The sequence below is a fragment of the Brachyhypopomus gauderio genome, chromosome 20, assembly GCF_052324685.1.
Source record: "Brachyhypopomus gauderio isolate BG-103 chromosome 20, BGAUD_0.2, whole genome shotgun sequence".
NCBI classification, from domain to species: Eukaryota; Metazoa; Chordata; class Actinopteri; order Gymnotiformes; family Hypopomidae; genus Brachyhypopomus; species Brachyhypopomus gauderio.
The window spans coordinates 11,071,014-11,094,550 of NC_135230.1; the positions used below are offsets into that span (position 1 = coordinate 11,071,014).

The 23,537-nt window shown below is 41.9% G+C and overlaps 1 protein-coding gene across 1 annotated transcript; it reads left to right on the forward strand.

Annotated features, from left to right (window-relative positions):
- Nucleotides 1-8,921: 8,921 nt before the first annotated feature.
- slc2a15b (solute carrier family 2 member 15b) lies at nt 8,922-23,468 on the forward strand. Its single transcript, XM_076983207.1, has 12 exons — nt 8,922-9,070; nt 11,369-11,467; nt 16,139-16,299; nt 16,528-16,652; nt 16,814-16,959; nt 17,246-17,378; nt 20,533-20,720; nt 20,850-20,960; nt 21,063-21,164; nt 21,354-21,429; nt 21,926-22,053; nt 23,041-23,468. Exons 1-12 carry the CDS (start codon nt 9,029-9,031, stop codon nt 23,308-23,310), a joined length of 1,581 nt encoding a protein of 526 aa, XP_076839322.1. The 5' UTR covers nt 8,922-9,028; the 3' UTR covers nt 23,311-23,468.
- The last annotated feature ends 69 nt before the right edge of the window (nt 23,469-23,537 follow it).

The window sequence follows — 23,537 nt, forward strand, 5'->3', positions numbered from 1 at the left end:
CTAATGTCACTTCCTGTTGTCTCTTGTCACATTTCCTCCCCTCCTGGCACATTGTCCTATTTTGTCTATGCTTCTGTAAATATTCTCCTTCTTGAGAAATAAGTTTTTGTTTTACTACAAACATTCTTTCACTTCTGTTACCACAAATAGTTACTTTCCAAGCCCAACAAAACATGTTTTTCCCTTTAACCTTTTGACCCCAGTGAATTACGTTTAACACAAGCAGATTACATACACAATTTGTTAAACTTTCTTTCACAATCCTTATGTTTATTTATCTTATTTAAAGTTTTTTATCACTTTAAAGTGTATTTCTTTAAACTTTGTGTTAACTAATTTGTAACATCTTTTATTTCTTGGCAAAGACCCCCCTGAGGTGATAGATTTCAGGTTGGAATAAGCTTTTTATATTCAACTTCTTTGAATCGTCACAGCATGTGATATACAAAGCTGAAAACTGGATACTGCAATTCTAGATCCAGTACAGAGCTGACTTTTGACTAAGCAAATGTTCTCAGGTCTTGTATGTATAAGATTTTTGTCAATTAAAATAAAAAGGGTTATGTATACTTAAAACAAAAGATATGGATCATATTCATCTCCAGCTTTAAATCCCATCAAATTGTTGGGTCCCAGCAGGCATTTCAACGTTGAATCAACGTCACATGTGATGGTTGATGGATCAACGTTGGATTTGGTGTCGATTTTGAAAAGTGAATCAACGTTGATATGACAACGTTGTTTCAACGTCATACATTCAACCTTGAATAAACCACAAAACTCACATTCATGATGCTCAAAATTCCATGAGAGAGAGGAAAAAAACAACTATGCCATAATGAAAAAAAAACAATTTTATTATTTTTTAAAATTCTCTCTGTAAATCTCTTCTCGGAGAACCACCACACAACCTCTCCGGTGCATACTTGAGGTGTTTAGCCATTGTGTCCATTGCCTCCTGTTGTGTGATCTTGGGTGTTCTGAGAACAGTGTCTAAAGAGGAAAAGCAAACGTCATACATCCTATGTACAGTGCCAGCAATTTTTAACGAACAAACATCTAAATTTGTAAAAATATTGAATTTTCATCCACTGGTACCTGAGGTGGTGAGTGTGTCTTTTTAACCAATTAAATATATAACTTTCAATCAAAACGTTGTTTTGAAAATGACCCCGTGAATTATGCTATACTGTTTATCATAACTATTATAACACACACACACACACACACACACACACACACACACACACACACACACACACACACACACACACACACACACACACACTATACTATAGCAATATACTATAGGCTACTCACCAAGATTGGTGAGATTGGCAAATGAAAAGTAACAAGTTGCGCTTCACAGATGAAATGCCGGAACACCGGAGAACTGCTGCCACCTAGTGAATTAATCTGGGAGTTCAATACAGCAGCAGTTAGGCTAAGTAAAACACGGAGTTAACGGAATATTGGTTAAATTACACAACATTCTATGACCAAATACAGGGGAAAACGAACCTACAGGATTATTTAAAAAAAACCTACTGAGATTCTCAATTTGTATTGATGCATTAGGTTTATAGCATTTAGCAGACACTCTTATCCAGAGCGACTTGGTGCTTTGCATCTGTTCAAAGAATGTATCCTAGATAGTGTATTATGTCCCTGCCTATGAAGGGCTTTTAACACAATGTGGAAACACCAGTGAGACTGCAGTGCAATGTGAAGGGAATGCTAGAAAATCCACATGAGGTGTAAATATGAGATCGTTATGTAGTGTAGTACATAATGTGTAAGACAGACTGACCCATGCTAAAAACTAAACAAACAAAATAAACATAACCCACAACTACCATCACCCACAACAGTACAGAAACCAAAACATAAAAAACTGCAGTCAACCTTACGTGCTTGTATGTACATAAATATTCTAAATATCAGTATCAATCTACTAATGCAATGTACACTCACTGGCCATTTTATTAGCTACACCTTGCTAGTACCAAGTTGGACTCCCTTATGCCTTCAGAACTGCCTTAATCTTTCATGGCATAGATTCAACAAGGTACAGGAAACATTCCTCAGAGAGTCTGGTTTGACATGATAACATGACGCAGTTGCTGCAGATTTGTCGGTTGCACATCCATTTCCCGTTCCACCACATCCCAAAGGTGCTCTATTGGATTGAGATCTGGTGACTGTGGAGGCCATTCGGGTACAGTGAACTCATTGTCATGTTCAAGAAACCAGCCTGAGATGATTCACACTTTATGACATGGCCTGTTATCCTGCTGGAAGTAGACATCAGAAGATGGGTACACTTATAAAGAGATGGACATGGTCAGCAACAATACTCAGGTAGGCTGTGGTGTTGACACAATGCTCAATTGGTACTAATGGGCCCAAAGTGTGCCAGGAAAATATCCCCAACCACCTTTGCCACCACCATCAGCCTGAACCGATGATGTTTTCATGTTGTTGATGTTAAATTCTGACACTACCATCTGAATGTCGCAGCAGAAATTGACGTTGGCAGTCATGGCCTAGTGGTTAGGGAACTGGTCTTGTGACCAGAGGGTCGTGGGTTCAATTCCCAGACCTGAGGCCATGACTGAGGTGCCCCTGAGCAAGGCCCTTAACCCTCAACTGCTCACTTGTATAAAAAAATGAGATAAAAATGTAAGTCGCTCTGGATAAGGGTGTCTGCCAAATGCCATAAATGTAAATTGAGACTCATCAAACCAGGCAACATTTTTCAGCTCGAACCAGTCTGGCCATTCTCCTCTGACCTCTGGCATAAAGAAGGCATTTGTGCCACCAGAACTTCCACTCACTGGATATTCTCTCTTTTTCAGACCTTTCTCTGTAAACCCTAGAAATGGTTGTGCATGAACATTCCACTAGATCTGCAGTTTCTGAAATACTCAGACCAGCCCGTCTGGCACCGACAAACATGACACGTTCAAAGTCAATCATCTTAAGTAATCTTTCTTTCCCCATTCTGATGCTCAGTTTGAACTGCAGCAGATCGTCTTGGCTATGTCTGCATGCCTAAATGCATTGAGTTGCTGCCATGTGATTGGCTGATTCGACATTTGCGTTAATGAGCAGCTGGACAGGTGTACCACTTTATATTAATAAAGTGGCCAGTGAGTGTACATTTGCTTTAGCATTTCCACTCATCAGACTTATTCCAGCTTAGAAGTCACTTACCACTAGGGTCAAGGTTTCTCAGCAATCATTTAGCCGCCTGCAGAGATATTCACCATTTGGCACGCACCAGCTATATTTAAGGATCCCTTCCTGTGCCCTTTTCAGGTGTCCTTTACTAAAAAGGCTGACATGCGTGTCAGTGAAATGAGAGTATGAGAGCAAACAAACAAAGTGATGCTTTAATTGGATGACCAGCTTGTACCACAGGTCCACTTTGAAATATCCAGGATTTGAGCTGGAGCAAGGCCAAGGTCCAGACAAGGATTATGAATAAGACCTTTATCACCCCTGCAGAAACAATTATCCCATGGTTCTCCAAAGAAGCTTCTGCAGGAGCTAATCCCCCCAACTAAATCACAACTCTCATGGCTGGTGGCTTCCCAATCCCCTAAAGCCACTTCTGCATGTGATGTGTGTCTGTAAGCCAGAAGGGCACTCAGATTTGAAACACAACTGAGCGCTCGGGTAGGCACAGAATGTCAAACCTGTTCATAACTTTGTCCTTCAAATATTATACCTATGAAATGCGTTACACTGTTTTTACTGTAGGAAGGTTTTGACAAAGCATGATGGATGCGTTATATGTTTAAAGGTGCAGTGGATCTCTTACATTTCCCTCTCTGTTTAACATGTATTTCAAGTATGTACATATTACACACATAGTGTAGATACATCTCACGAATGTGCCGGGACACATCATCAGTGATGTTACCTGGGGTCATTGGGTATTTTGGGTCTTTCAACATCAGACACCCTCGCCCGGGTGACCCGACCGGAGATGATCAGTCTCTGGCCTGTGTCCCAGCAGTGCTCGCCCATGGATCTGCCCTAATCCATAGCCACCTTGTGGCTTTCTTGGCAGCTTCAGTTGCAGTTCTGATGGCCTTTTGCTTCACCTCCCCTGTGAGGCCCAGCACTGAGAGAACTTTGCAGAGGGACCGCCCTGCAAAACCTCAGCAGCCTACCTCCAGAGGTTCACAGAAAGTTATCCAGCCCTGCCTCCTGTACTCGTCCGCCAGTTCCTGGTACTTGGCGTGTTTCCTTTTGTTGGCCTCCTCCATGCGCTCTTCCCAGGGAACGGTGAGTTCCAACATTATCAATTGCTTGGTGGAATCTGACAAAATGATCATATAGGGTCATAGCCACGTAGATGTTATCCTTGCAGGAAAATTTAGTTGTTTGCCTAGATCTAATTGCAGTTTCCAGTCAGCCGCGGTGGTAAGGAGACCTGACCTCGCCCGTGGTTGTTGGTCGGGCTTCTCTCCCACTCTGTGGAACTTGATGGTCTGCATCCTGCCATGGCTCTTTATGGTGCTGATGGCTGTGGCTATGCTGTCAGCAACTGCTTTAAGGATCTGGTCATGGTGCCAGCGTTAGCACCCTTCTCCCAGGGCTTTTGGGCAGCTGCTGAGGAGGTGTTCCATGGATCCCCGTCCTGGATACTGGGGACAGAATGGTGTTTCTGTTTTTCCCCAGACGTGGAGGTTACTTGGGCTAGGTAGGACGTCATACACGGCCTGAAGTAAAAACCTTATTTTATGAATGTCTGCTCTCCAGATGTTGGACCTTCCATTGAAGAACGTTCTCCCACTTAGTCCATGCACATTGTTGTCCCATTCCCACCATCCTGCTTGTCCACTCTTCCTCCACACCTGCCCGCACCTCCTCCTGAATAAGGCGTTATTTACCCTGGGCCTTATCTGTCCTGGTTGCTGAGAAGTAGCCCACACCTGCACGCCCTGTGGCTATGGAACCCACCAAGGCTTTCTGCCTCAGCCGCGACTCCGCCACCTCCAGAGCTTTGTCTGCTCTCCATTTTCTTCCTGTATCCATACCTGGATACCAGCAGATGCCACCTTCTCATCCCTGGACTCCCTGTACTGCAGGATTTCCCGTGTTCTGGACACCTTGAATTTTTCAGTGAGTCCACTGAATGGGAGCTGAAAGACATTACTGCAGCCATACAGGACAGAACTGCTCAGACTGCAGGGCAGGCCAAGCCATCTTCGCAGGAAGCTGCTTATCTTCCTCTCCATGCCCTCAACTGTTGAAATGGGCACTGCATACTAGAGGTGGGAGGATCGATCCAAATATCGATAATATCGATACCAACGCTGGTATTGATATTGAACAATACTCGTGTAAAAAGATCGATACTCTAGCTTTTTTTCTCTCCCGCACGCACTGACTGCTATGCACGCGGATTCATCAAAGTCTCCTCTGTCTGTAAGAGCAGCGCTGCCACACAGCACGGAGCTATGACCCGCCCCCCTCTTCTCTTTTGTTGTTGCACTGTCACGTGGCTCAGCGGCGCCAGCCAAACAGCCATGCAGGTAGGCTCAGCCTGGTCCCGCCCACTCAGCCTGGCCCACCCAATCAGCGCTCTCCTTGAGTAAACACTCACAGTAAGGAGAGAGACGCCACAGTTTTTTTGCCACAGAGTTTTGAAATGTCCGAGAGGAAGAAAAGTAGCCTACAGAAATCCATCATTTATGCAATATTTACTGTATTTCGTACTATTTTATTATTTATAACATTCCTTTATTGTTAGAATTAATATTTGTAATATATTAGTATACATTTTGGGATTTTTTTTCACGTACAAATTCATAAAATATATTTTTTTCCACCGATCGAATGACGCAAAAAAAACGGCGAATTATTTTTCAAATTAATATCTTATAAAAATCTGCGAAAGAGTAAAGCCGCACAAGCTAAAGCGTGAAGTGGCGAGGAATCACTGTATATATATTATATATTATATATAATTAAGACATTGAGATAATAACCTAGTACATTTGTAAAAGTGTTATCTAAGATAACATTAGATTAAGCTTTAATTATGCCACAACAGGGAATTTTATAGAATTAAAGCAACAGGCAAGTGCACATAGTGCAACAAAATTTGAAAGATATGAGAGGTGGACTAGAAAAAATATCATTATGTCGATGCCAGTCTGATGCCAGTCTGACTGGAGCCATTTTTTAGAAGAAACTGTTAACCGTCATGACAAGATACTGAAAAATATCCTTCAACGCTTAGCAGTGAGATTGTTCTGAATTGGCTGATGTTCTTTGAGTTCTCTTCTTTTGGGATCCACACACCCTCTGCATATCGCCACTGGCCTGCAACTTTCCCCCTGTGCCAGATCACCCTCATAATCTTCCACAGGTGTCGTAGAGGTTGAGGGCAGCGCTTGTATGCGGTGTATGGAACACCACTGGGGCCAGGGGTGGAAGCTGTTCTTGCTCCCTTCAGAACCTCCTGAACTTCTGTCCAACTGGGCTCTCTCATTGCGAAATCCTGTCGGAGCTTGCGGGCCCTCTGTGGTCCTAGTTCCTGATCTCTCTCCGGGTTGCTAAGGGTGTTGTGCAGGAAGGTATTTACCTCTGCAGGTGAACACATGAGGCTGCCACTGCGCCTGTCCCCTAGCAGGTTCTTGGTGAAAGTGAAGGGGTTGGAGATGAAGGCAGCATGCTTCCTTGCTCGTTCCTTTGCCCGCCTTCAATGTCCCTCTGCCCGGCGTAGCGTCATGAGTTTCTTCCTCAGTATGTTGCGGAGCTCAGCGCGTGGTTGTTTCTCTTCCTCTCTAACTACCTTGTACTGTTTCCTGAGACTCCAGAGTTCTTGGCATAATTTGTGGATCTGGGCAGCTCTGCGGTTCAGGGTGTAGGTGTTCCTAATGCTCCTGCTCTCATGCGGTGGCCAAACCTCTCTGCAGCATAGATGATGATAATCGCAGTCATGGTCTCCAGCCACCATCAACCTCTCCCTTGGCGGTAGTCTCCAAGATCTGGCTCACGTCTGCGTCAAACTGTGCCCACACTGTGTGGCTGTTGGCTGAAGGACACTTGATCCGCTTTAGTTGGACTGTTATGCAGGGGTTCAGAGGCTCTACTGCTCGGAGGGGCTGGGCACTGTGGGGTGCTTCCGGGCCGGGCTCCTCCTGCGTCTCACCAGGACCAGGACCAGTATATACATATTGGAAAACTTGTTTGGTCTTTTTTGTATAATCTCATCTGGAAAAGTCTAGGAGCTTCAGGAAGATTGCAATTGGTTCGAAAGCTGCTGCACTACTTTGAACACAAACTAGGCACATGGGTCATATTAGTGCAGCTATTATTAGTGGCCTCTACACTGGTTAGCTGGGAATTTGATTTTTAAAGTTGTAGTTCTTTGTGCCTGAATGCACCAGTAAATTGTCAGTTTTGCATGTGAATGCTAGATTGTTGAGATATTCTAATAAAGGACATCCTGCTCCTCCAAAGACTACACTGAAGAGAAAAGGTGACGGTGCATTTGTTGTCTATGCACTGAAACTGTGGAGCAGTCTTACTTACAGTCTATCAGGCTTTCTGAATTTAGATTTTGTTTAAAAACATCTTAAATGTGTTTACTTTTAGGCTTTCATTGTGTTGTGATTATGTTCCATTCTTTTAAGATGCAGTAGCTTGTGATCAGCTTTAGAACAGTTCAACTCTAAAACAAACTAAAAGGTATTTCTCAATCTAATCTAGACTAAATGACTAATTTCACATGAAAAAATGCAGCACTGTGATGTTACATTGCTGTGGGCATTCTGAAGACAGAATCGTGATGTCACACTGCCAAAGGTTAGTCACAAGGCTGAGGGGCTGGTTAAACTTAGCAGATAGAAAAGATGGGGACAGAGTGAGATATAGGAATGTACTGTTCTGAGAAGATTTTGAATTCTCATTGTTTCATACACTTAAAATGTTCGAAAATGTCCTAAATACATTTCATTGAAAGTATATTAACGTCATTTTGTAAAGAATATATTTATGCTTTTTGTTAAAAACCAGTTTAATTATTAATAACAGTTAGCTAGAGTAGGTAGAGTATTTAACCAATCATTCTGAAGTGAGAGCTTCCCATGAGGTGTATTTGCTGACATGAAGACTGTACAGTTACAGTTAAATATCAGGTCAGTTAAAGGTCGCATACACTTTTCAGAGCCCAATGTCATGAACATGGGATTTGGCTGCTATTTAGTAACTCATTTGTAATGAAATGGTTTGCATCCCAGTGAACCCTCAGACAATGCTGAGAGCTGTCAGAGAGCCAAAATGTGGAGTGGCTGAAGAAGAAATGGCTTGTGAAATATTAGGAAACATATTCATGTGTTGGAAGCAAAGATATGTAAAAACAAATAATGCTATCACACAGAAAATGGAGCTGAAATCTTGGTTGAGTTACTTGAGTAATTGATTCACTGTGAGAACGGTATTTCATGTTACTGTGTGAATTGTATTTTACCAGGCGTGAAAAAAAATTCCCGAATGACAGGTCACTCGCAGTGCAACTTATTTATCTCCTAACTGAACATGAAGAATTTAGATCTGTTAGTACAGGTAAAACGCATAGCTAGGCAACCCGAATCACAAATTGCAGCAGTTTCATATATCTATGTACACATGGATAAATGAATTAACTTAGTACCTATAGGCTACATCATACAGGAAATTCAAACAAGTGAAATCATATTTTATCTTGGTTTTCAGATTTCTTTATCGACAGCCACTGCTTTGCACGCTCACTTCAACGTAATGATGACCAAATAATCACGCGGAAAGTTAAAATGTGAACGCGAAGAGCACGTGTGCGGCAAAAGAGTGTTGCGTGCTGAAGCGTGCTGAGATTGGCAGAGCGCCAGGACGTCTCCGTCCACCTAGTCAAAGCCGTTTACACTACACGCCTTCTTTCACCAAATAAGTCAAGCAGAGAGCCAGCGGTATTAAGAACTTTAACATCCATCTCGCATTGTAGGGACGTTTACTTATGTTTGCCTAAATGGCGGAAGAAGTTTTAATAGACAATGGAAAAAGTAGAGGGGTAAGTGAAAGTGGTTTGAACTATTCCAAATTTAACAAAATACAGTCTAAATTGTAGATCCAGTAAATATTATATTAATCATGAATATTAATGATAAAACCTAAGCTTCACTTAAAAATGTACCTGGCTTATTAGCATTATCATTGCACAAGAGAAGTGTAAATTATTAATGTACATTAATGCTCATTAGTACATCCATTACACAAGAGAAATGCAATTAAGTCTATTAAATTATTTGGCTCATAGTGAGTAGCTTTATGTTGCTGGACAGTTATCAGTGTGTTATCTCTGTTGGAAAGCACAGTGATTGACACAATTTATTATCTATTAATTGCCAAAATACTGGTTATTTGTGAGTCTGTTGTATATGTTGAAATGTATTAGAAAGGTATTTTATTTTATGCACTAAGTGTCTACAGAGTTGGTAATATGCACACACGTGAACATTTATAAATGCTGGTTACATTGTGTCTTTATGTGCTACAGATGTCTTATATTGCTTTATGTCAGTCTATAATATGGTCATTTATATATGGCACATTAAGCTGCAATGGAAGCCTCTCTACTGAAATAGGTATTCTATCATATTGGGAGAGAAATTCAAATGTATTCGTACTATGTTCACAAAGTAAGTGTAAAATAATCCTTCCATAGAATCTTCCATAATAATCCACAGGAATGTAACAAGATTATTTTTTGTCAATTTGTTACATGTTTTGATCCTCACAGACAGAAATGTCTAACTCACATGTTGTAAATAGAGCAGACCTGATCTTGCTTAACTAAAAAATGAACCAATGATGTCCATGACCATTCAAGACTATGTAAATGAAGCTGTGATATTAAATGCTAACATGTATTATTTTTAAATGTGCATATGCAATTTCAATGGAAAATCATAAAAACTAAATAAAGCTAAATAGTCTGCAGTGTAATCACATTTTACGCTTACATAAAAAAAATTCTCCTGGTGCCAATCATTGTTCATGTTCTTCTTTTACACCCTTTAACTTCTGATGGATGAGCCATTGCTCCTGATGTTGAGAGGTTCTAAAATGTTAAAGTGGACCGAGGTCTGACACTAACTGCAAACTCTTCTGCATTCCACATTCTTGCTAATAGTCATGTGGACATCTATACGGATTATAGTCAGATTATAGTGCACAGCTGTATTGTGATTAGATCTATAATAATCTAGCACATAATTACCATAGCACAGATCTATGGATTATGGTCAAAGTCTGATCCATCAGATTCAACATTCAGTCTGCAAAAGATTTTACATGCACTCAGTAGCATCATGCTCTGTCCTCTGTGCATTCACCTGCAGAGTGCTCCTGGTAGCTTCTTTTTCAGGATTCATTAGCATTTACATTAACTCTGAAAGAGAACAAACATCTGTGGGGAGGATATAATGCTACTTATGTACTTATGGTGCTGCTGGAGTGCCAGAAGCCCAGCAGTCAGAGGACTTGGCAGTGAACCAAGAGATCATGGGTTTGGACTCAGCTGATGAAATACTACTGGCACCATTGTGCTGCTAAGGAGATTTTTTAAAACTCTCCAAGTAACTATAAGGGGGCAGTGCCTGCTGTAAACTTCCCAGAACCAGCGCATGAACTAGAAAACACTATATTACTCTTTAGCATTCATGAACAGAAGCCAATGAAACAGCTTTAGTCCTATGGTTTTGCAATGGTAAGATCATTCTAATGTGTCATCATGCCCATTAATGCAAAGGATGTAGCTAAGACATGGATCAGCACATCTTTAATGTACATTTCATTATGGTGTATGGTAGCTTGGTGGTTAGCACGTTTTACTCTCAGCACTGAGGTCTTGGATTCAAGTCTCAGTCTGAGTGGAGTTTCCATGTTCCTACCATGTCTGTCAAACCGTCTGTCTTTGCTTCTCTGGGACCAGAGTTGTGCTCCCATACTGTTGCATGTTTAGATGTCTCTACAGAACACCAAATAGCTAAAATGAAGTTAATCCATGATCAAACACCACAACTAATGACATGGAAGTCTATATATTCCAACACAGCTCAGTTTTTGACACTTTTTTACGTGCCTGCTAATATTTACAACCTCTCATTTCAAACTATTCGAACTTGGTGCCAACTTCTTGGTAAACTTCACATCCTTTGATACAGTTTTTGAGATGTAAGCATTTTCTAAATGTGATTTGGTATTTTAGATCATCTTAAATGGTAATGCGTGTTGACTGTGTTATCTAGTGAATGAGGTGTGATGCATTAGCCTAGCCAGCTCATTATTGTCTTTCTCTTTCCCACAGCATCTTACTTCATCTCTACTAGCTGTTGCACTTCTTTCCTCCTTTGGCAGCTCAATGTTATATGGCTATAACCTGGCCGTAGTCAACCATCCTGCTCAGGTTAGTGGCATCAAGTAACCCATGAAGATCTGGTGCCCTCAGCAAAAGTATGTATATATGCTTCCATTATGGGAGGAGACTGTGAAACTAATAAACTTTGCAGTTATACTGTGAACACCAGTTTATTGCATTTACTGATGTTGTGTTGCATAAAAATTCCGTGACCTCTGTGTAGCATCTACAGTAAATGTCAGTGTTTCTGGCTAAAGTCGAGAGTCCCTGCCAACATGTTACGTCCAGCATATATGCAAAAGCAGCATGAACTATAGTGAACTAGTTTTCAGCAGATCAAATATAGATATGTTGATATGGGGCAGGAGTGAGGGTTATAGGATTTCATGTTGCATTACCAGACACGTTTATGCAAAGAAACCAACAATTGTGGCCAAGTACACATTTGGGCAATAAGTGTTAAGGGCTGTGTTCAAGGCCATGATTAGTAATGCTGGGGCTTCAAGTGGCAACCTACTGACTACTGGTTCAGCAAACTGATGAACGGCAACAACCTCCCAGCTTGGGAAGACAACAAATACCCATCAAAGGAGAACATAATGAACATTGATGTCATAAAATTGACAAAAAATGGGTCATTCCTTCTGCTAGCAAGCCAAGCATTGATTTATACTGGTTAGAGAAAATAAGGATTACTGTTACCATTTGAGATGACCTGACTGACTAGTTTAATAGATACAAGTCACATCAAATTTGTTACCTTACAATAGCAATGAGAGATACAATGTAAAAGATACAGTATGTGGGATGAGAGAGCAGGGGACACACCAAGAGATGGTCGGATGACACCAGGACCGTGCAACTGCTTTTTAGCAGATGAGAAAGGGGGAGAGACAGTTTTGAGCTTTGAGCTGCTCAGCCATGCATCCGCTGGTTAGAGGACTAATGTAGTGTTGACCAGGGGCGGACTGGGGAGAAAAAGTGGCCCGGGAGTTCCTGACAGACTGGCCCACTATATATATATATATGTATATATACTGCGACAGCAGTACATTTAAAATAACATGTTATCTACAATTTAAACTGCTGTATGTTTTCGTAGTCCGGCCCGTATTTTCTGGGACAACTTGGTTTTTTTCTGATCTCCGCTGCATACTGTCAGCCCGCACCAGCTGGCCCAGTCTGCGGCCGCAGTCCAACTCGTTCATGTGTTTACAGGCTCAGACCGCGGCCGCGCTGAGCAGGTTAGTCTGACTGGAGCGGGGGAGGTAATAACACCGTTAAACAGCAGCGTGACTACGGGCCGGGGCCGCAGTGCGCGGCAGTGGCTCCTCCACGGGCTGAGTTAAACCACCGGCGGCCCACCGGCCCACTAACCCATCGGCCCACCGGGGAAATCCCCGGTAGCAATGTATGCCAGTCCGCCCCTGGTGTTGACTGTCTGACACTGTCACTGAAAAAAAAATGTGTTTTTTGCATATCAGTCTATATACAAAATCAGTATACAAAATCAGCTTATCATCAGTTTTAAGTTTAAAACTGATTTTTAAAATTTTTAAAAGAGAATTACTGCATTGCTGCAATTTCGCACAACATATAAACTTTCCAACCCACATCAAAGGCCATACTCTTGACCTTGTCTGCTCTACCGGTGTCACAGTTCATCAGCCCACCTGCCACAACCTCAATGTCTCAGACCATCTGACAATCATCATGGTCATTGAGGTCCCTGTGCCTATCACTATGACTACTCGGAAGATATCTTTCAGGAATCTCAAACACATCTCTGTCTCTTCTCTCTCTAATTCTCTCGCTAATAAGATGTCCGTATGTCCTCCTCAGGCTAACAATTTATCTGACCTTGTGGACTATTATAATGACACTCTCTCCTCCTGTCTTGACCAACTGGCTCCATTGAGAACTAAATATGTCTCATTTAGGCGCTCTGCACCATGGTTTACACCTGAGCTCCACCAGATGAAATCTCGCAAACGCCAGCTTGAGAGACTGTGCAAAAAAACTGGTCTAACGGTCCATCACCAAATGTATAATGACTACCTCCAACAATATAAGGATGCCCTCACTGCAGCCCGGTCATGTTTCTACTCCAATCTCATACATGCTGAATCAACAAACCCTAAGACTCTCTTCTCCACAATAAACAAACTCCTTAAACCAATAGATAACACTGCCACTTCCTTTACAGTAGACAAGTGCAACGAATATCTCTCATTTTTTCAAAATAAGGTTGAGACCATTCATCATACTCTCTCTGTGTCCCATGTCCTCCCTTCCTCTCTGACGGCTCTACCACAGCTACCTACTCAGCCTCTGACTCAGTTTTCTCCTGTATCTCAAACAGACCTTTCTGAAGTCATGATGGGGATGCGTAGCTCCACGTGTGTTTTGGATCCTGCTCCAACTAGACTAGTTAAAGGCTGTTGTTCAGTCATAGCTCCACTTATTACAGAGATAGTTAACTCCTCTCTTAATTCTGGTTCAGTCCCACATTCACTCAAATTGGCTGCTGTCATCCCCATACTCAAAAAACCTGGACTTGATACTGACAAAATGAACAATTTCCGGCCTATTTCAAACCTCCCATTCTTGTCAAAAATACTGGAACGTGTTGTTGCTTCCCAGCTCAAAGAACATCTGACTTCTAATAACCTGTTTGAAACGTTTCAGTCGGGGTTCCGTCCCCAGCACAGTACTGAGACCGCTCTTCTTAAAGTTACAAATGACCTTCTGCTTTCCTCTGACTCCGGTTACTTCAGTATCCTTATCCTCCTTGACCTCACTGCAGCCTTTGATACGATTAGCCACTCTATTCTGCTTTCTCGTCTCAAATCCACCATTAACATCACTGGAACTGCCCTCTCCTGGTTACGGTCATACCTTGAAGACAGAAAACAATTTATTAACATCAATAATTGTAGTTCTGCCATCACTTCACTATCCTATGGCGTGCCCCAAGGTTCGGTGCTTGGTCCCCTTCTGTTTATCTTGTACATGCTCCCCCTTGGTGATATCATACGTCAGCATGGCTTTCATTTTCACTGCTATGCTGATGATGTCCAGCTTTACATCTCTTCAAAATCAGTCACCACGGCCCTCCACTTCCGTCTGATGAGCTGCCTCACGGAAATAAAATCATGGATGCAAGCTAACTTTCTCAAGTTTAACTGTGACAAATCCGATCTGATCATCATTGGACCCAAATCACTAACAGCAACCACTAATACACTTCAGCTTACCATTGACAATCACACTCTGCTTCCATCATCTAACATCCGAAATCTTGGCGTCATTTTCGACAGTAATCTTACCTTTGAACAGCACATAAATCACATCACCAAAACTGCATTCTTTCATCTCAAAAATATAGCTCGTCTCCGTCCTTCACTCTCCTTTTCTGCCGCTGAAACGCTCATCCACGCTTTCATTACATCCAAAATTGACTACTGTAATAGCATTCTTTATGGTTCATCTAACAAAGTCCTCAAAAAACTTCAGTATATTCAAAACTCAGCTGCCCGTCTCCTTACTCACACACGTTCTCATGACCACATTACACCTGTTCTTCAAAAACTTCACTGGCTTCCTGTCCCCCAACGCATACAGTACAAAATGATTCTGCTTACGCACAAGACCCTCCACGGTCAGACCCCCTCTTACCTCACTGATCTTTTACATTTTCATACTCCATCCCGTTGCCTTCGCTCCTCCAATGCCAATCTCCTGTCAATTAGCACTAGGACCAAGCATCGGACCTGGGGTGATAGAGCGTTTTCTGTTGCTGCTCCATCACTTTGGAACTCTCTCCCTCAACAATTACGCGACTGTTCTGACCTACCAACCTTCAAATCACTCCTCAAAACCCATCTGTTTCGATTAGCTTTTAAATTGTAATTTTATTGTTTTATTTTTATTGAGATTTTGTGGCCTTAGTCCTAGCAATTATACTGTTGTTGTTGTTGATGGTGTCTGTTTTATGCTTTTATGTTACTGTGAATACTATTTTAATGTAAAGTGTCTTTGAGGTCTCTAAAAGCGCTATAGAAATAAAATGTATTATTATTATTATTATTAAATATTTAAACTTTGCCTTAAGATTGTGTGCTTACTTGCCCTTGCCTAACTATTGGTACTTTTTGGTACCAGATAACTGATTGATTTGATTTTCTGCTATTTTCTGTGTAATGTGTCTTGTGAGTGTTGTGGGTTGTTCATAACCTACTAAATTCCCACAGTGACCTTTGATCAGATGACTGGTCATAATTGCATTAAGCATGCATGCTCTCTGGAGCCTGAGCTCTCTGAGTAATTCACTTGTGTCTCATGAAGGCTTTTTTGGAGTGGTATGCTGGCTTTAAACAATAAGTTCTGATATGAAGGTTGATTTTATGTGTAAGGATGCTGGTCAGACATTTTACAGAGAATTCTTCTTACAGAGAATTTCTTTGTTTTTGTCTTTATGATTCTTATATCTGTCACCTGTTATAAAATAATTATATATTTAGATGGATATTGCCAAAATTACATTGTATTTGTAGTATTGCAGGTCTCCAGTAGCACTGGTGTTATTTCTAGGCCTTCTTTTAATGTTTTACATGGCCTACTAATGATCTATCTCTAATCTATTCACAGTATCTACTTTTCTGTCTATTCTGTCTAACAGTAGCTGTGTATTCGCTTTGCCTCTTTTCCCCTTTCCAGTACATAAAGGACTTTTTTAACCTCACCATAGTGGAGCGCTATGGGACATCTCTGAGCACAGAGGGCCTCACTGTGCTCTACTCCGTAACTGTGTCCATCTTTGCCATTGGGGGACTGGTGGGCTCCTTTACCGTGGGGATGCTGGTCACCAAATTTGGGAGGTACAGCATGAAAGATGGCTGTGAATAGCAGGATGATGTTTCATCTAAATTTGCCTGACACTTTGCTCTGAAACTTTAGAACTCCCTTTAGAGAAAAGCATGGCACAGGCTGTTGGGGAAGTTGAATAGTCCTCAGCAGCGTTCAGAAGTGTTGTGAAGTGAAGTGTCAATTCTAGATGAATTGCATAAAGCTTTGAACTTGACATTTGCCCCCATGTGTGTGTGCAGGAGAGGGACTCTAGTGAAGAGCTCTGCTCTGGTGTTTGTAGGGAGCGGACTGATGGGCTTCAGCAGAATGTTCGGTGTTCCTGAGATGATCATCATTGGCCGCTTCATCACAGGAATGCACTCAGGTACACTGGTAGATTTGGATATCTTAGTCGCTTGTCTGGATCTTGTTGTTAAGTTCAGCTATTTGTGGTTGCCCTTCAAACTTGATTCTTTAATGCTGGGATGTTGTAGCTATCAAACTTGATTTTCTCCATGATTTTCCCCTTTTTTTCTGCGCATGTAGGGATCGCACTAAGTGTGGTACCTATGTTCTTGGGAGAGATCGCTCCAAAGAATCTCCGTGGCTTCCTTGGCTTGGTACCCAGCATCTTCATCTGCATTGGCGTTTTCTTGGCTCAGATTCTGGGACTCCAGGAGATCCTGGGCGAGGTGAAATGTGACCTTCTTACCAACTCACCTTTTGACTGAAATTCAGATGTAAAAACTGCTGCAGGAAAGAAGTTTGTGAAAGGCATATTCTATTGCTTTTAGGTTTTGTTAGTCAGTGTTTCTTACCAAATAGACAGGTGTCCTGTTAAGGGTATATGATGCCATGTCCTGTCTCTTACGAAGAACATTGGCCCTGGTTATGTGCACACAAACATGAAGGGGGAATGCTAGCTTGTTAGCACCCTGCTAAGGTGCTAAGGACTGATGTCCTGCCTTGTCTTCACAGGAACAACACTGGCCTCTGTTCCTATCCCTAAGTGCAGTGCCGACCTTCATTCAGTTAATGCTATTGCCATGGTTTCCAGAGAGTCCTCGTTACTTGTTGATTGAGAAACATAACCTTCATGCCACTGTCACAGGTACTTGTTTCACATTTCGTCTAACTTCAGATGGATGTCCATGTCATGCTTTAACCCGCACAATGTTTTCCAGAGGACACCAATGAAAATAAGCAAATCCTGATTAGCTAACAAGTATGTTACAGTATGCCTTTGGTTTCAAACAGTGAAACAAAAAATTTGCCAATCTTTTATTTTTTAGCTAGGCCTAAAATATTCTTAAAACATAAATATATATAATATACTTTATCCAATTTTATTTTATCTACTTACAGTTTGACAATCGATATCTAAACAATTACAAAAATATAAGCAAATAAATTATTCACCCGTGTCTATTCAATCTGTGTTGGAAGGTGAGGGGTTAAGTGGAAGCCTGTGAGCCTGTGTCTCCCCTTATCAGCACTGTGATGCCCGCTGTTCGTTTACAGAGGGCCTGGCAGTTATAATTCAGCGCAATATCAGTTTCAAATGACAGTAAAATTGACCAATCATATTGTCCCTCTTAGTGGGCGGGCTTAACTGTATGATAATTTCCGCCCGCTGTGGCGATGCTAGCCGTCGTTAACGTACCACTGCTAGCTAGTTTCGATTCAGTCCTTTGATGCCCTCGTGTGCGTTGTTTACATATTCCGCTCCCGAGGAACCAGCAGCTGTGAACCTTATTTTGCTTAAGAAGTTATCTAGTACAGATATTATTGGTTATTGCATTTCTAAAGCTGTACTGTCGTCTCAATCATTTATTTATTTATTATTATTTTCTTTATTGCAGTTAATTAGGAGAGGAATTTTAGCGGGCCCAGGTTTAATGGTCACGGTTCGCCACTGTCACGGTGAGGCGGCCCCCTACCGGTTGCCTCCGTCCACAGCGGCTGTTGTTGTTTTGTGACGTCGTGTGCGTCCCTCAGGTGGGCGGAGCCCGTGATCCGTCTCACCTGAGGGTCATTTGTTTGCCTATATATGTCTTGTCTTTGTACCAGTTGACCGCTGGTCATTATATCCTTAATTCGGATCTACTCACGGGTTTTTGGTTTGCGCACTTCTTCATTAAACCATCCCTGAGACTTGGCGTGATCGCTTCCTTTTTGTTCGCACTCCCTGCCCGTCACAACCACTGCATTACAGTGTGCTCTAAAGTGGTCGCATAACAATGTGAAAAACAGTATACATAATACAGTGGGGAAAATAAGTATTTAGTCAGTCACCAATTGTGCAAGTTCTCCCACTTAAAAAGATGAGAGAGGCCTGTAATTGACATCATAGGTAGACCTCAACTATGAGAGACAAAATGTGAAAAAAAAATTGAGAAAATCATTTTGTCTGACTAAGAATTTATTTGCAAATAATGGTGGAAAATAAGTATTTGGTCAATAACAAAAGTTCATCTCAATACTTTGTTGTATATCCTCTGTTGGCAATGACAGAGGTCAAACGTTTTCTGTAAGTCTTCACAAGGTTGGCACACACTGTTGCTGGTATGTTGGCCCATTCCTCCATGCAGATCTCCTCTAGAGCAGTCATGTTTTGGGGCTGTCGGCGGACAATACGGACTTTTAGCTCCCTCCAAAGGTTTTTGATGGGGTTGAGATCGGGAGACTGGCTAGGCCACTCCAGGACTTACGAAGCCACTTCTTTGTTGCCCTGGCAGTGTGCTTGGGATAATTATCATGCTGAAAGACCCAGCCACGTTTCATCTTCATTGCCCTTGCTGATGGAAGGAGGTTTGCACCCAAAATCTCACAATACATGGCCCCATTCATTCTTTCCTGTACACGGACCAGTCGTCCTGGTCCCTTTGCAGAGAAACAGCCCCAAAGCCTGATGTTGCCACCCCCATGCTTGACAGTTGGTATGGTGTTCTTTGGATGCAACTCAGCATTCACTGTCCTCCAAACACGGCGAGTTGTGTTTTTACCAAATAGTTCTACTTTGGTTTCATCTGACATTCTCCCAATACTCTTCTGGAACATCCAAATGCTCTCTAGCAAACTTCAGACATGCCTGGATATGGACTGGCTTAAGCAGGGGGACACGTCTGGCACTGCAAGATCCGAGTCCCTGGCGTCGTAGTGTGTTGCTGATGGTAGCCTTTGTAACGTTGGTCCCAGCTTTCTGCAGGTCATTCACTAGATCCCCCCTTGTGGTTCTGGGATTTTTCCTCACCGTTCTTGTGATCATTTTGACCCCACGGGCTGAGATCTTGCGTGGAGCCCCACATCGAGGGAGATTAGTAGTGGTCTTGTAGGTCTTCCATTTTTCTGATTATTGCTCCCACAGTAGATTTCTTCACACCAAGCTGCTTGCCTATTGCAGATTCAGTCTTCCGAGCCTGGTGCAGGTCTACAATTCGGTTTCTGGTGTCCTCCGACAGCTCTTTCGTCTTCACCATAGTGGAGTTTGGAGTGTGACTGTTTGAGGTTGTGGGCAGGTGTCTTTTATACTGTTAACGACTTCAAACAGGTGCCATTAATACAGGTAATGAGTGGGGGAAAGAGGAGCCTCTTAAAAAAGAAGTTCCAGGTCTGTGACAGCCAGAAATCTTGCTTGTTTGTAGGTGACCAAATACTTATTTTCCACCATTATTTGCAAATAAATTCTTTAAAAGTCAGACAAAATGATTTTCTCAATTTTTTTTCACATTTTGTCTCTCATAGTTGAGGTCTACCTATGATGTCAATTACAGGCCTCTCTCATCTTTTTAAGTGGGAGAACTTGCACAATTGGTGACTGACTAAATACTTATTTACCCCACTGTAAATAGTGCAACAATAGCAGTGTAAACATGAATGATCATGAATAAGGTGCAATAGTGGTTTTAGAATAGGAGTGATAATAGTTGTTTATGGTGTATATGATCTGGGTGATGGGTGTCTGGTGATCAGCTGTTTATGAAGGTGATGGCCTGTGGGTAGACACTGTTCTTGTGTCTGACGGTCTTAGTGGACAGCGTTCTGTAGCATCTGCCAGATCGGAGGAGCTGAAACATGTGGTGACCCGGGTGTGATGAAACAGAATTACAATGGTGATTAAGGCAGTAATCTTGATGAACAAACAACAAATGCTACTAACACCGTGCTAACTTTATTGTTAGCTGCATTAGCATGGTTTGAGTGAACTATCTGTTGAAGACGCCATAACGTAGCACTTGTCTACTGTCCGCTGATGTTGCTGCTAGCCCTGAAGGTGTACCGCGGGAAGGCTAATAACCAGGGGGAGGTGGAGGAGATGCAAGAAGAGCAGCGCTTCCTCTCCAATGTGCAGACCGCCTCTGTCTGTGCGCTGCTCCGAGACCGGACTGTGCGCCGGCAGGTCCTTACCGTAGCCGTGATTAACGTGGGCATGCAACTGTCTGGCATCGATGCGGTGAGTGTGGCCCAGATGTGGGTGCGTTTGTGTTTACTCTTACAGGCCTAGAATGGTGTTGTTTGTACTTAAGATACTGAATGTCAGACATTAAAAAAAATATCTAATTATCATGGTTTTGGTCTATAGATCTGGTTCTATACAAACTCCATCTTTGAGAATGCTGGGATCCATGCTGCTCAGGTTCAGTACACGACAGTGGGCACAGGTGCCATTGAAGTGATTGCTGGGCTTGTTGGGGTAAGCACACACAATACACACAATAAACACAATGCACACACTAAATACAAAACACACAGTAAAGTAATGTATAAGTACTGTTCTCTTCTTTGTCTACCCCAGTGTTTCATTATTGAAAGAATAGGTCGAAAGCCTCTGATGATCGGTGGATTCAGCTTTATGGGCATATGCTGTGCAGGCATTACTCTTTCCCTCATATTACAGGTGGAAACTTTGTAATGTCAATATAAACAAACAAACAAAAACCGTTTTTTGTGTGGTTTAATGCAAGTTGAAATGACATTGATAGCATGCCATTGGTTGGTCATTACATTCTTGTGTTTGAGTGTTAGTATATTTGTTTTTTTTGTTCATTATTGTCTCACATTTGTCTGTTTGTCTCCATCATGCCAGGCTCATGTACCCTTCATGCACTATGTCAGTGTGGTATGTGTGGTTGGCATCATAGCAGGATTCTGCATTGGGCCTGGTGAGATGTTACACAAGATTCTTGTTTTGTTGGCCTCTGCCTGTTCCCTCTCACCCTCTGTCTCTCATTCTCCCTCTCCCCCTCTTTCTCTCTCTCCTCTCTTTGTCTGTCCTCTCTTCTGTCTCTCTTCTTTTTCTCCACTTCCTTATTCTTTTGTTTTTCAGACAGTCATTCTACCATGACTTATATCCCAATCAGAGAATAGCCACACTTAGCATTACATTAACAGGGAGGATAGTCCCTAATCTTACAATAACTGTTAAAAATTACTACCAGCTACTGCATGGCTTCCACTAGAGGACGGCATTTCTCAGTTTGGGGTCTATGACATTTAGCACATAGGGTAACTGTTCACAGTCTCTGCAGAGACAGACTGCACCAGATATGCTTACTTCTGATTGCCTATGAAGTTCAAGAAACAACACACGCTTGATCTGCAACATGTCCCCATGAGGTTCAGCTCACCGCCTTTCCTTTCTCTGGGATCTCTGCACAGCTGGTGTTCCGTTCCTCATGACGGGCGAGCTGTTCACACAGTCTCACCGGCCCGCCGCTTACATCGTGGGTGGGGCGCTCAACTGGTTGTCCAACTTCACCGTAGGCTTTGTCTTCCCATTTCTGCAGGTACGACCCACTCTCGCTCAGGCAGTCCGTGAACGGCAGGCCCTTAAACTTTTCATTTTGATAAATACTGATAAAATGTTTGAACATCAGTCTAGGTCTATTTTTCATTTTGATAAATGCTATTTGTCATTTTTGATATATGAGGTCTTGTTTGATATGATATGTATCATTTTTCATTCGTAAGTACATATGCTCCTCTTTATTTGATATTCAAGCAGAACACATGTTCTCAAATGTCAAAGTTTGAAGATGGCTTCTGTACTGTTTTGCCTTTACTTGGGTCTTACTGTATCTCTGGTGGATATACAGGTGCAGAAGGCCACTCTTTATACAAAAGTCTACAAATTAGCTCATCACTTTGCCCAAAGATTATCCCTTAGCGACAGTCATTATATATTTATGGACAGGTTTTGGCATCAGATGATAGATTAATTTAATTTGCTTCCATTTTCTGTTAAATGAGTCTTGTGGTTTGTTCATAAGCATTTTTATTTCCATAGTGACCTTTAATCAAATGACAGGTCATGACTGCATTAAGCATCTCTGATCTTGACAGTTTCATATTTTATTAAGAAACTCTTGGGTATTTTTTACATATGGTGCATGAATGAATAAATAAAACACAGAAGAGTTTGTCAAACTGTCACATCAGAACAAATTGTTGGAGTTTTCAAGGTGGAAATGAATCAAAATGAAAAAGGACCTCGTAGCTATTAAGGTAGTTACCATTGCTTTACATACTGTGAATTCCACAGGTTATTCAGTAGCATTTCTGCTATTTTTATTCATGTTCTAAACTTTGAAGAACCTTTAATCTCTCTGAGTAATCTGTCAAAAAGTCTTTAGAGGTTGAAGTTGTTGCTTCAGGAGTTCCTTTTTAAAGAGTGTATTCAAACATATATGCTTGTAAGATTCACAGCACATTATTTCTAAAGTTATCACCTTAGCAGATGTCAGCATATCTGTTCCATTACTTGCTCTTTCCAGATGTCAGCGGGTGCGTTCTGCTACCTGGTCTTCTTTGGAGTCTGTGTTGGCGTGGCGGCCTATGTCTACTTCATCGTACCGGAGACGAAGAACAAAACGTTTGTTGAAATCAGCCAGATGTTCACCTCCACTGCCGAGCTGGAGGCTGAAGCAGGGGGTGTAGGTACCCAGCTCAGCCTGAAACAGGTGAACGGGTATGGCAGCATGGAGAATGGCTGTAAACTGATCAGCTACACATGGAGCGATGACGAGGCTGAATACAGGGACTGAGGCAAAGCTTGGAGACCACTGAGGTTCAACTGCACCATTATGTGTTAGGGGTTTATGGTTCAATAGTGCTACAACTTGGATGGGGCATCAGTTGTCCAAGCTCTAAAGTAAATAATATGTTTGGGTATTGTTTGTTTGTTTGGATCTAATTGTTGAATTGAAATAAAAATGTGTGACATGAAAATGTAGCCGTTTGGGAGAGTTATTGTGTTTAACGTCAACATTAA

Excerpts from the sequence above, each read along its gene's own strand:
- slc2a15b (XM_076983207.1), top strand. The coding sequence starts at position 9,029 with ATGGCGGAAGAAGTTTTAATAGACAATGGAAAAAGTAGAGGG. Across the intron at positions 17,379-20,532 it reads CCTTCATGCCACTGTCACAG|CCCTGAAGGTGTACCGCGGG; the intron begins GTACTTGTTTCA and ends TGTTGCTGCTAG. Across the intron at positions 21,430-21,925 it reads AGGATTCTGCATTGGGCCTG|CTGGTGTTCCGTTCCTCATG; the intron begins GTGAGATGTTAC and ends ATCTCTGCACAG.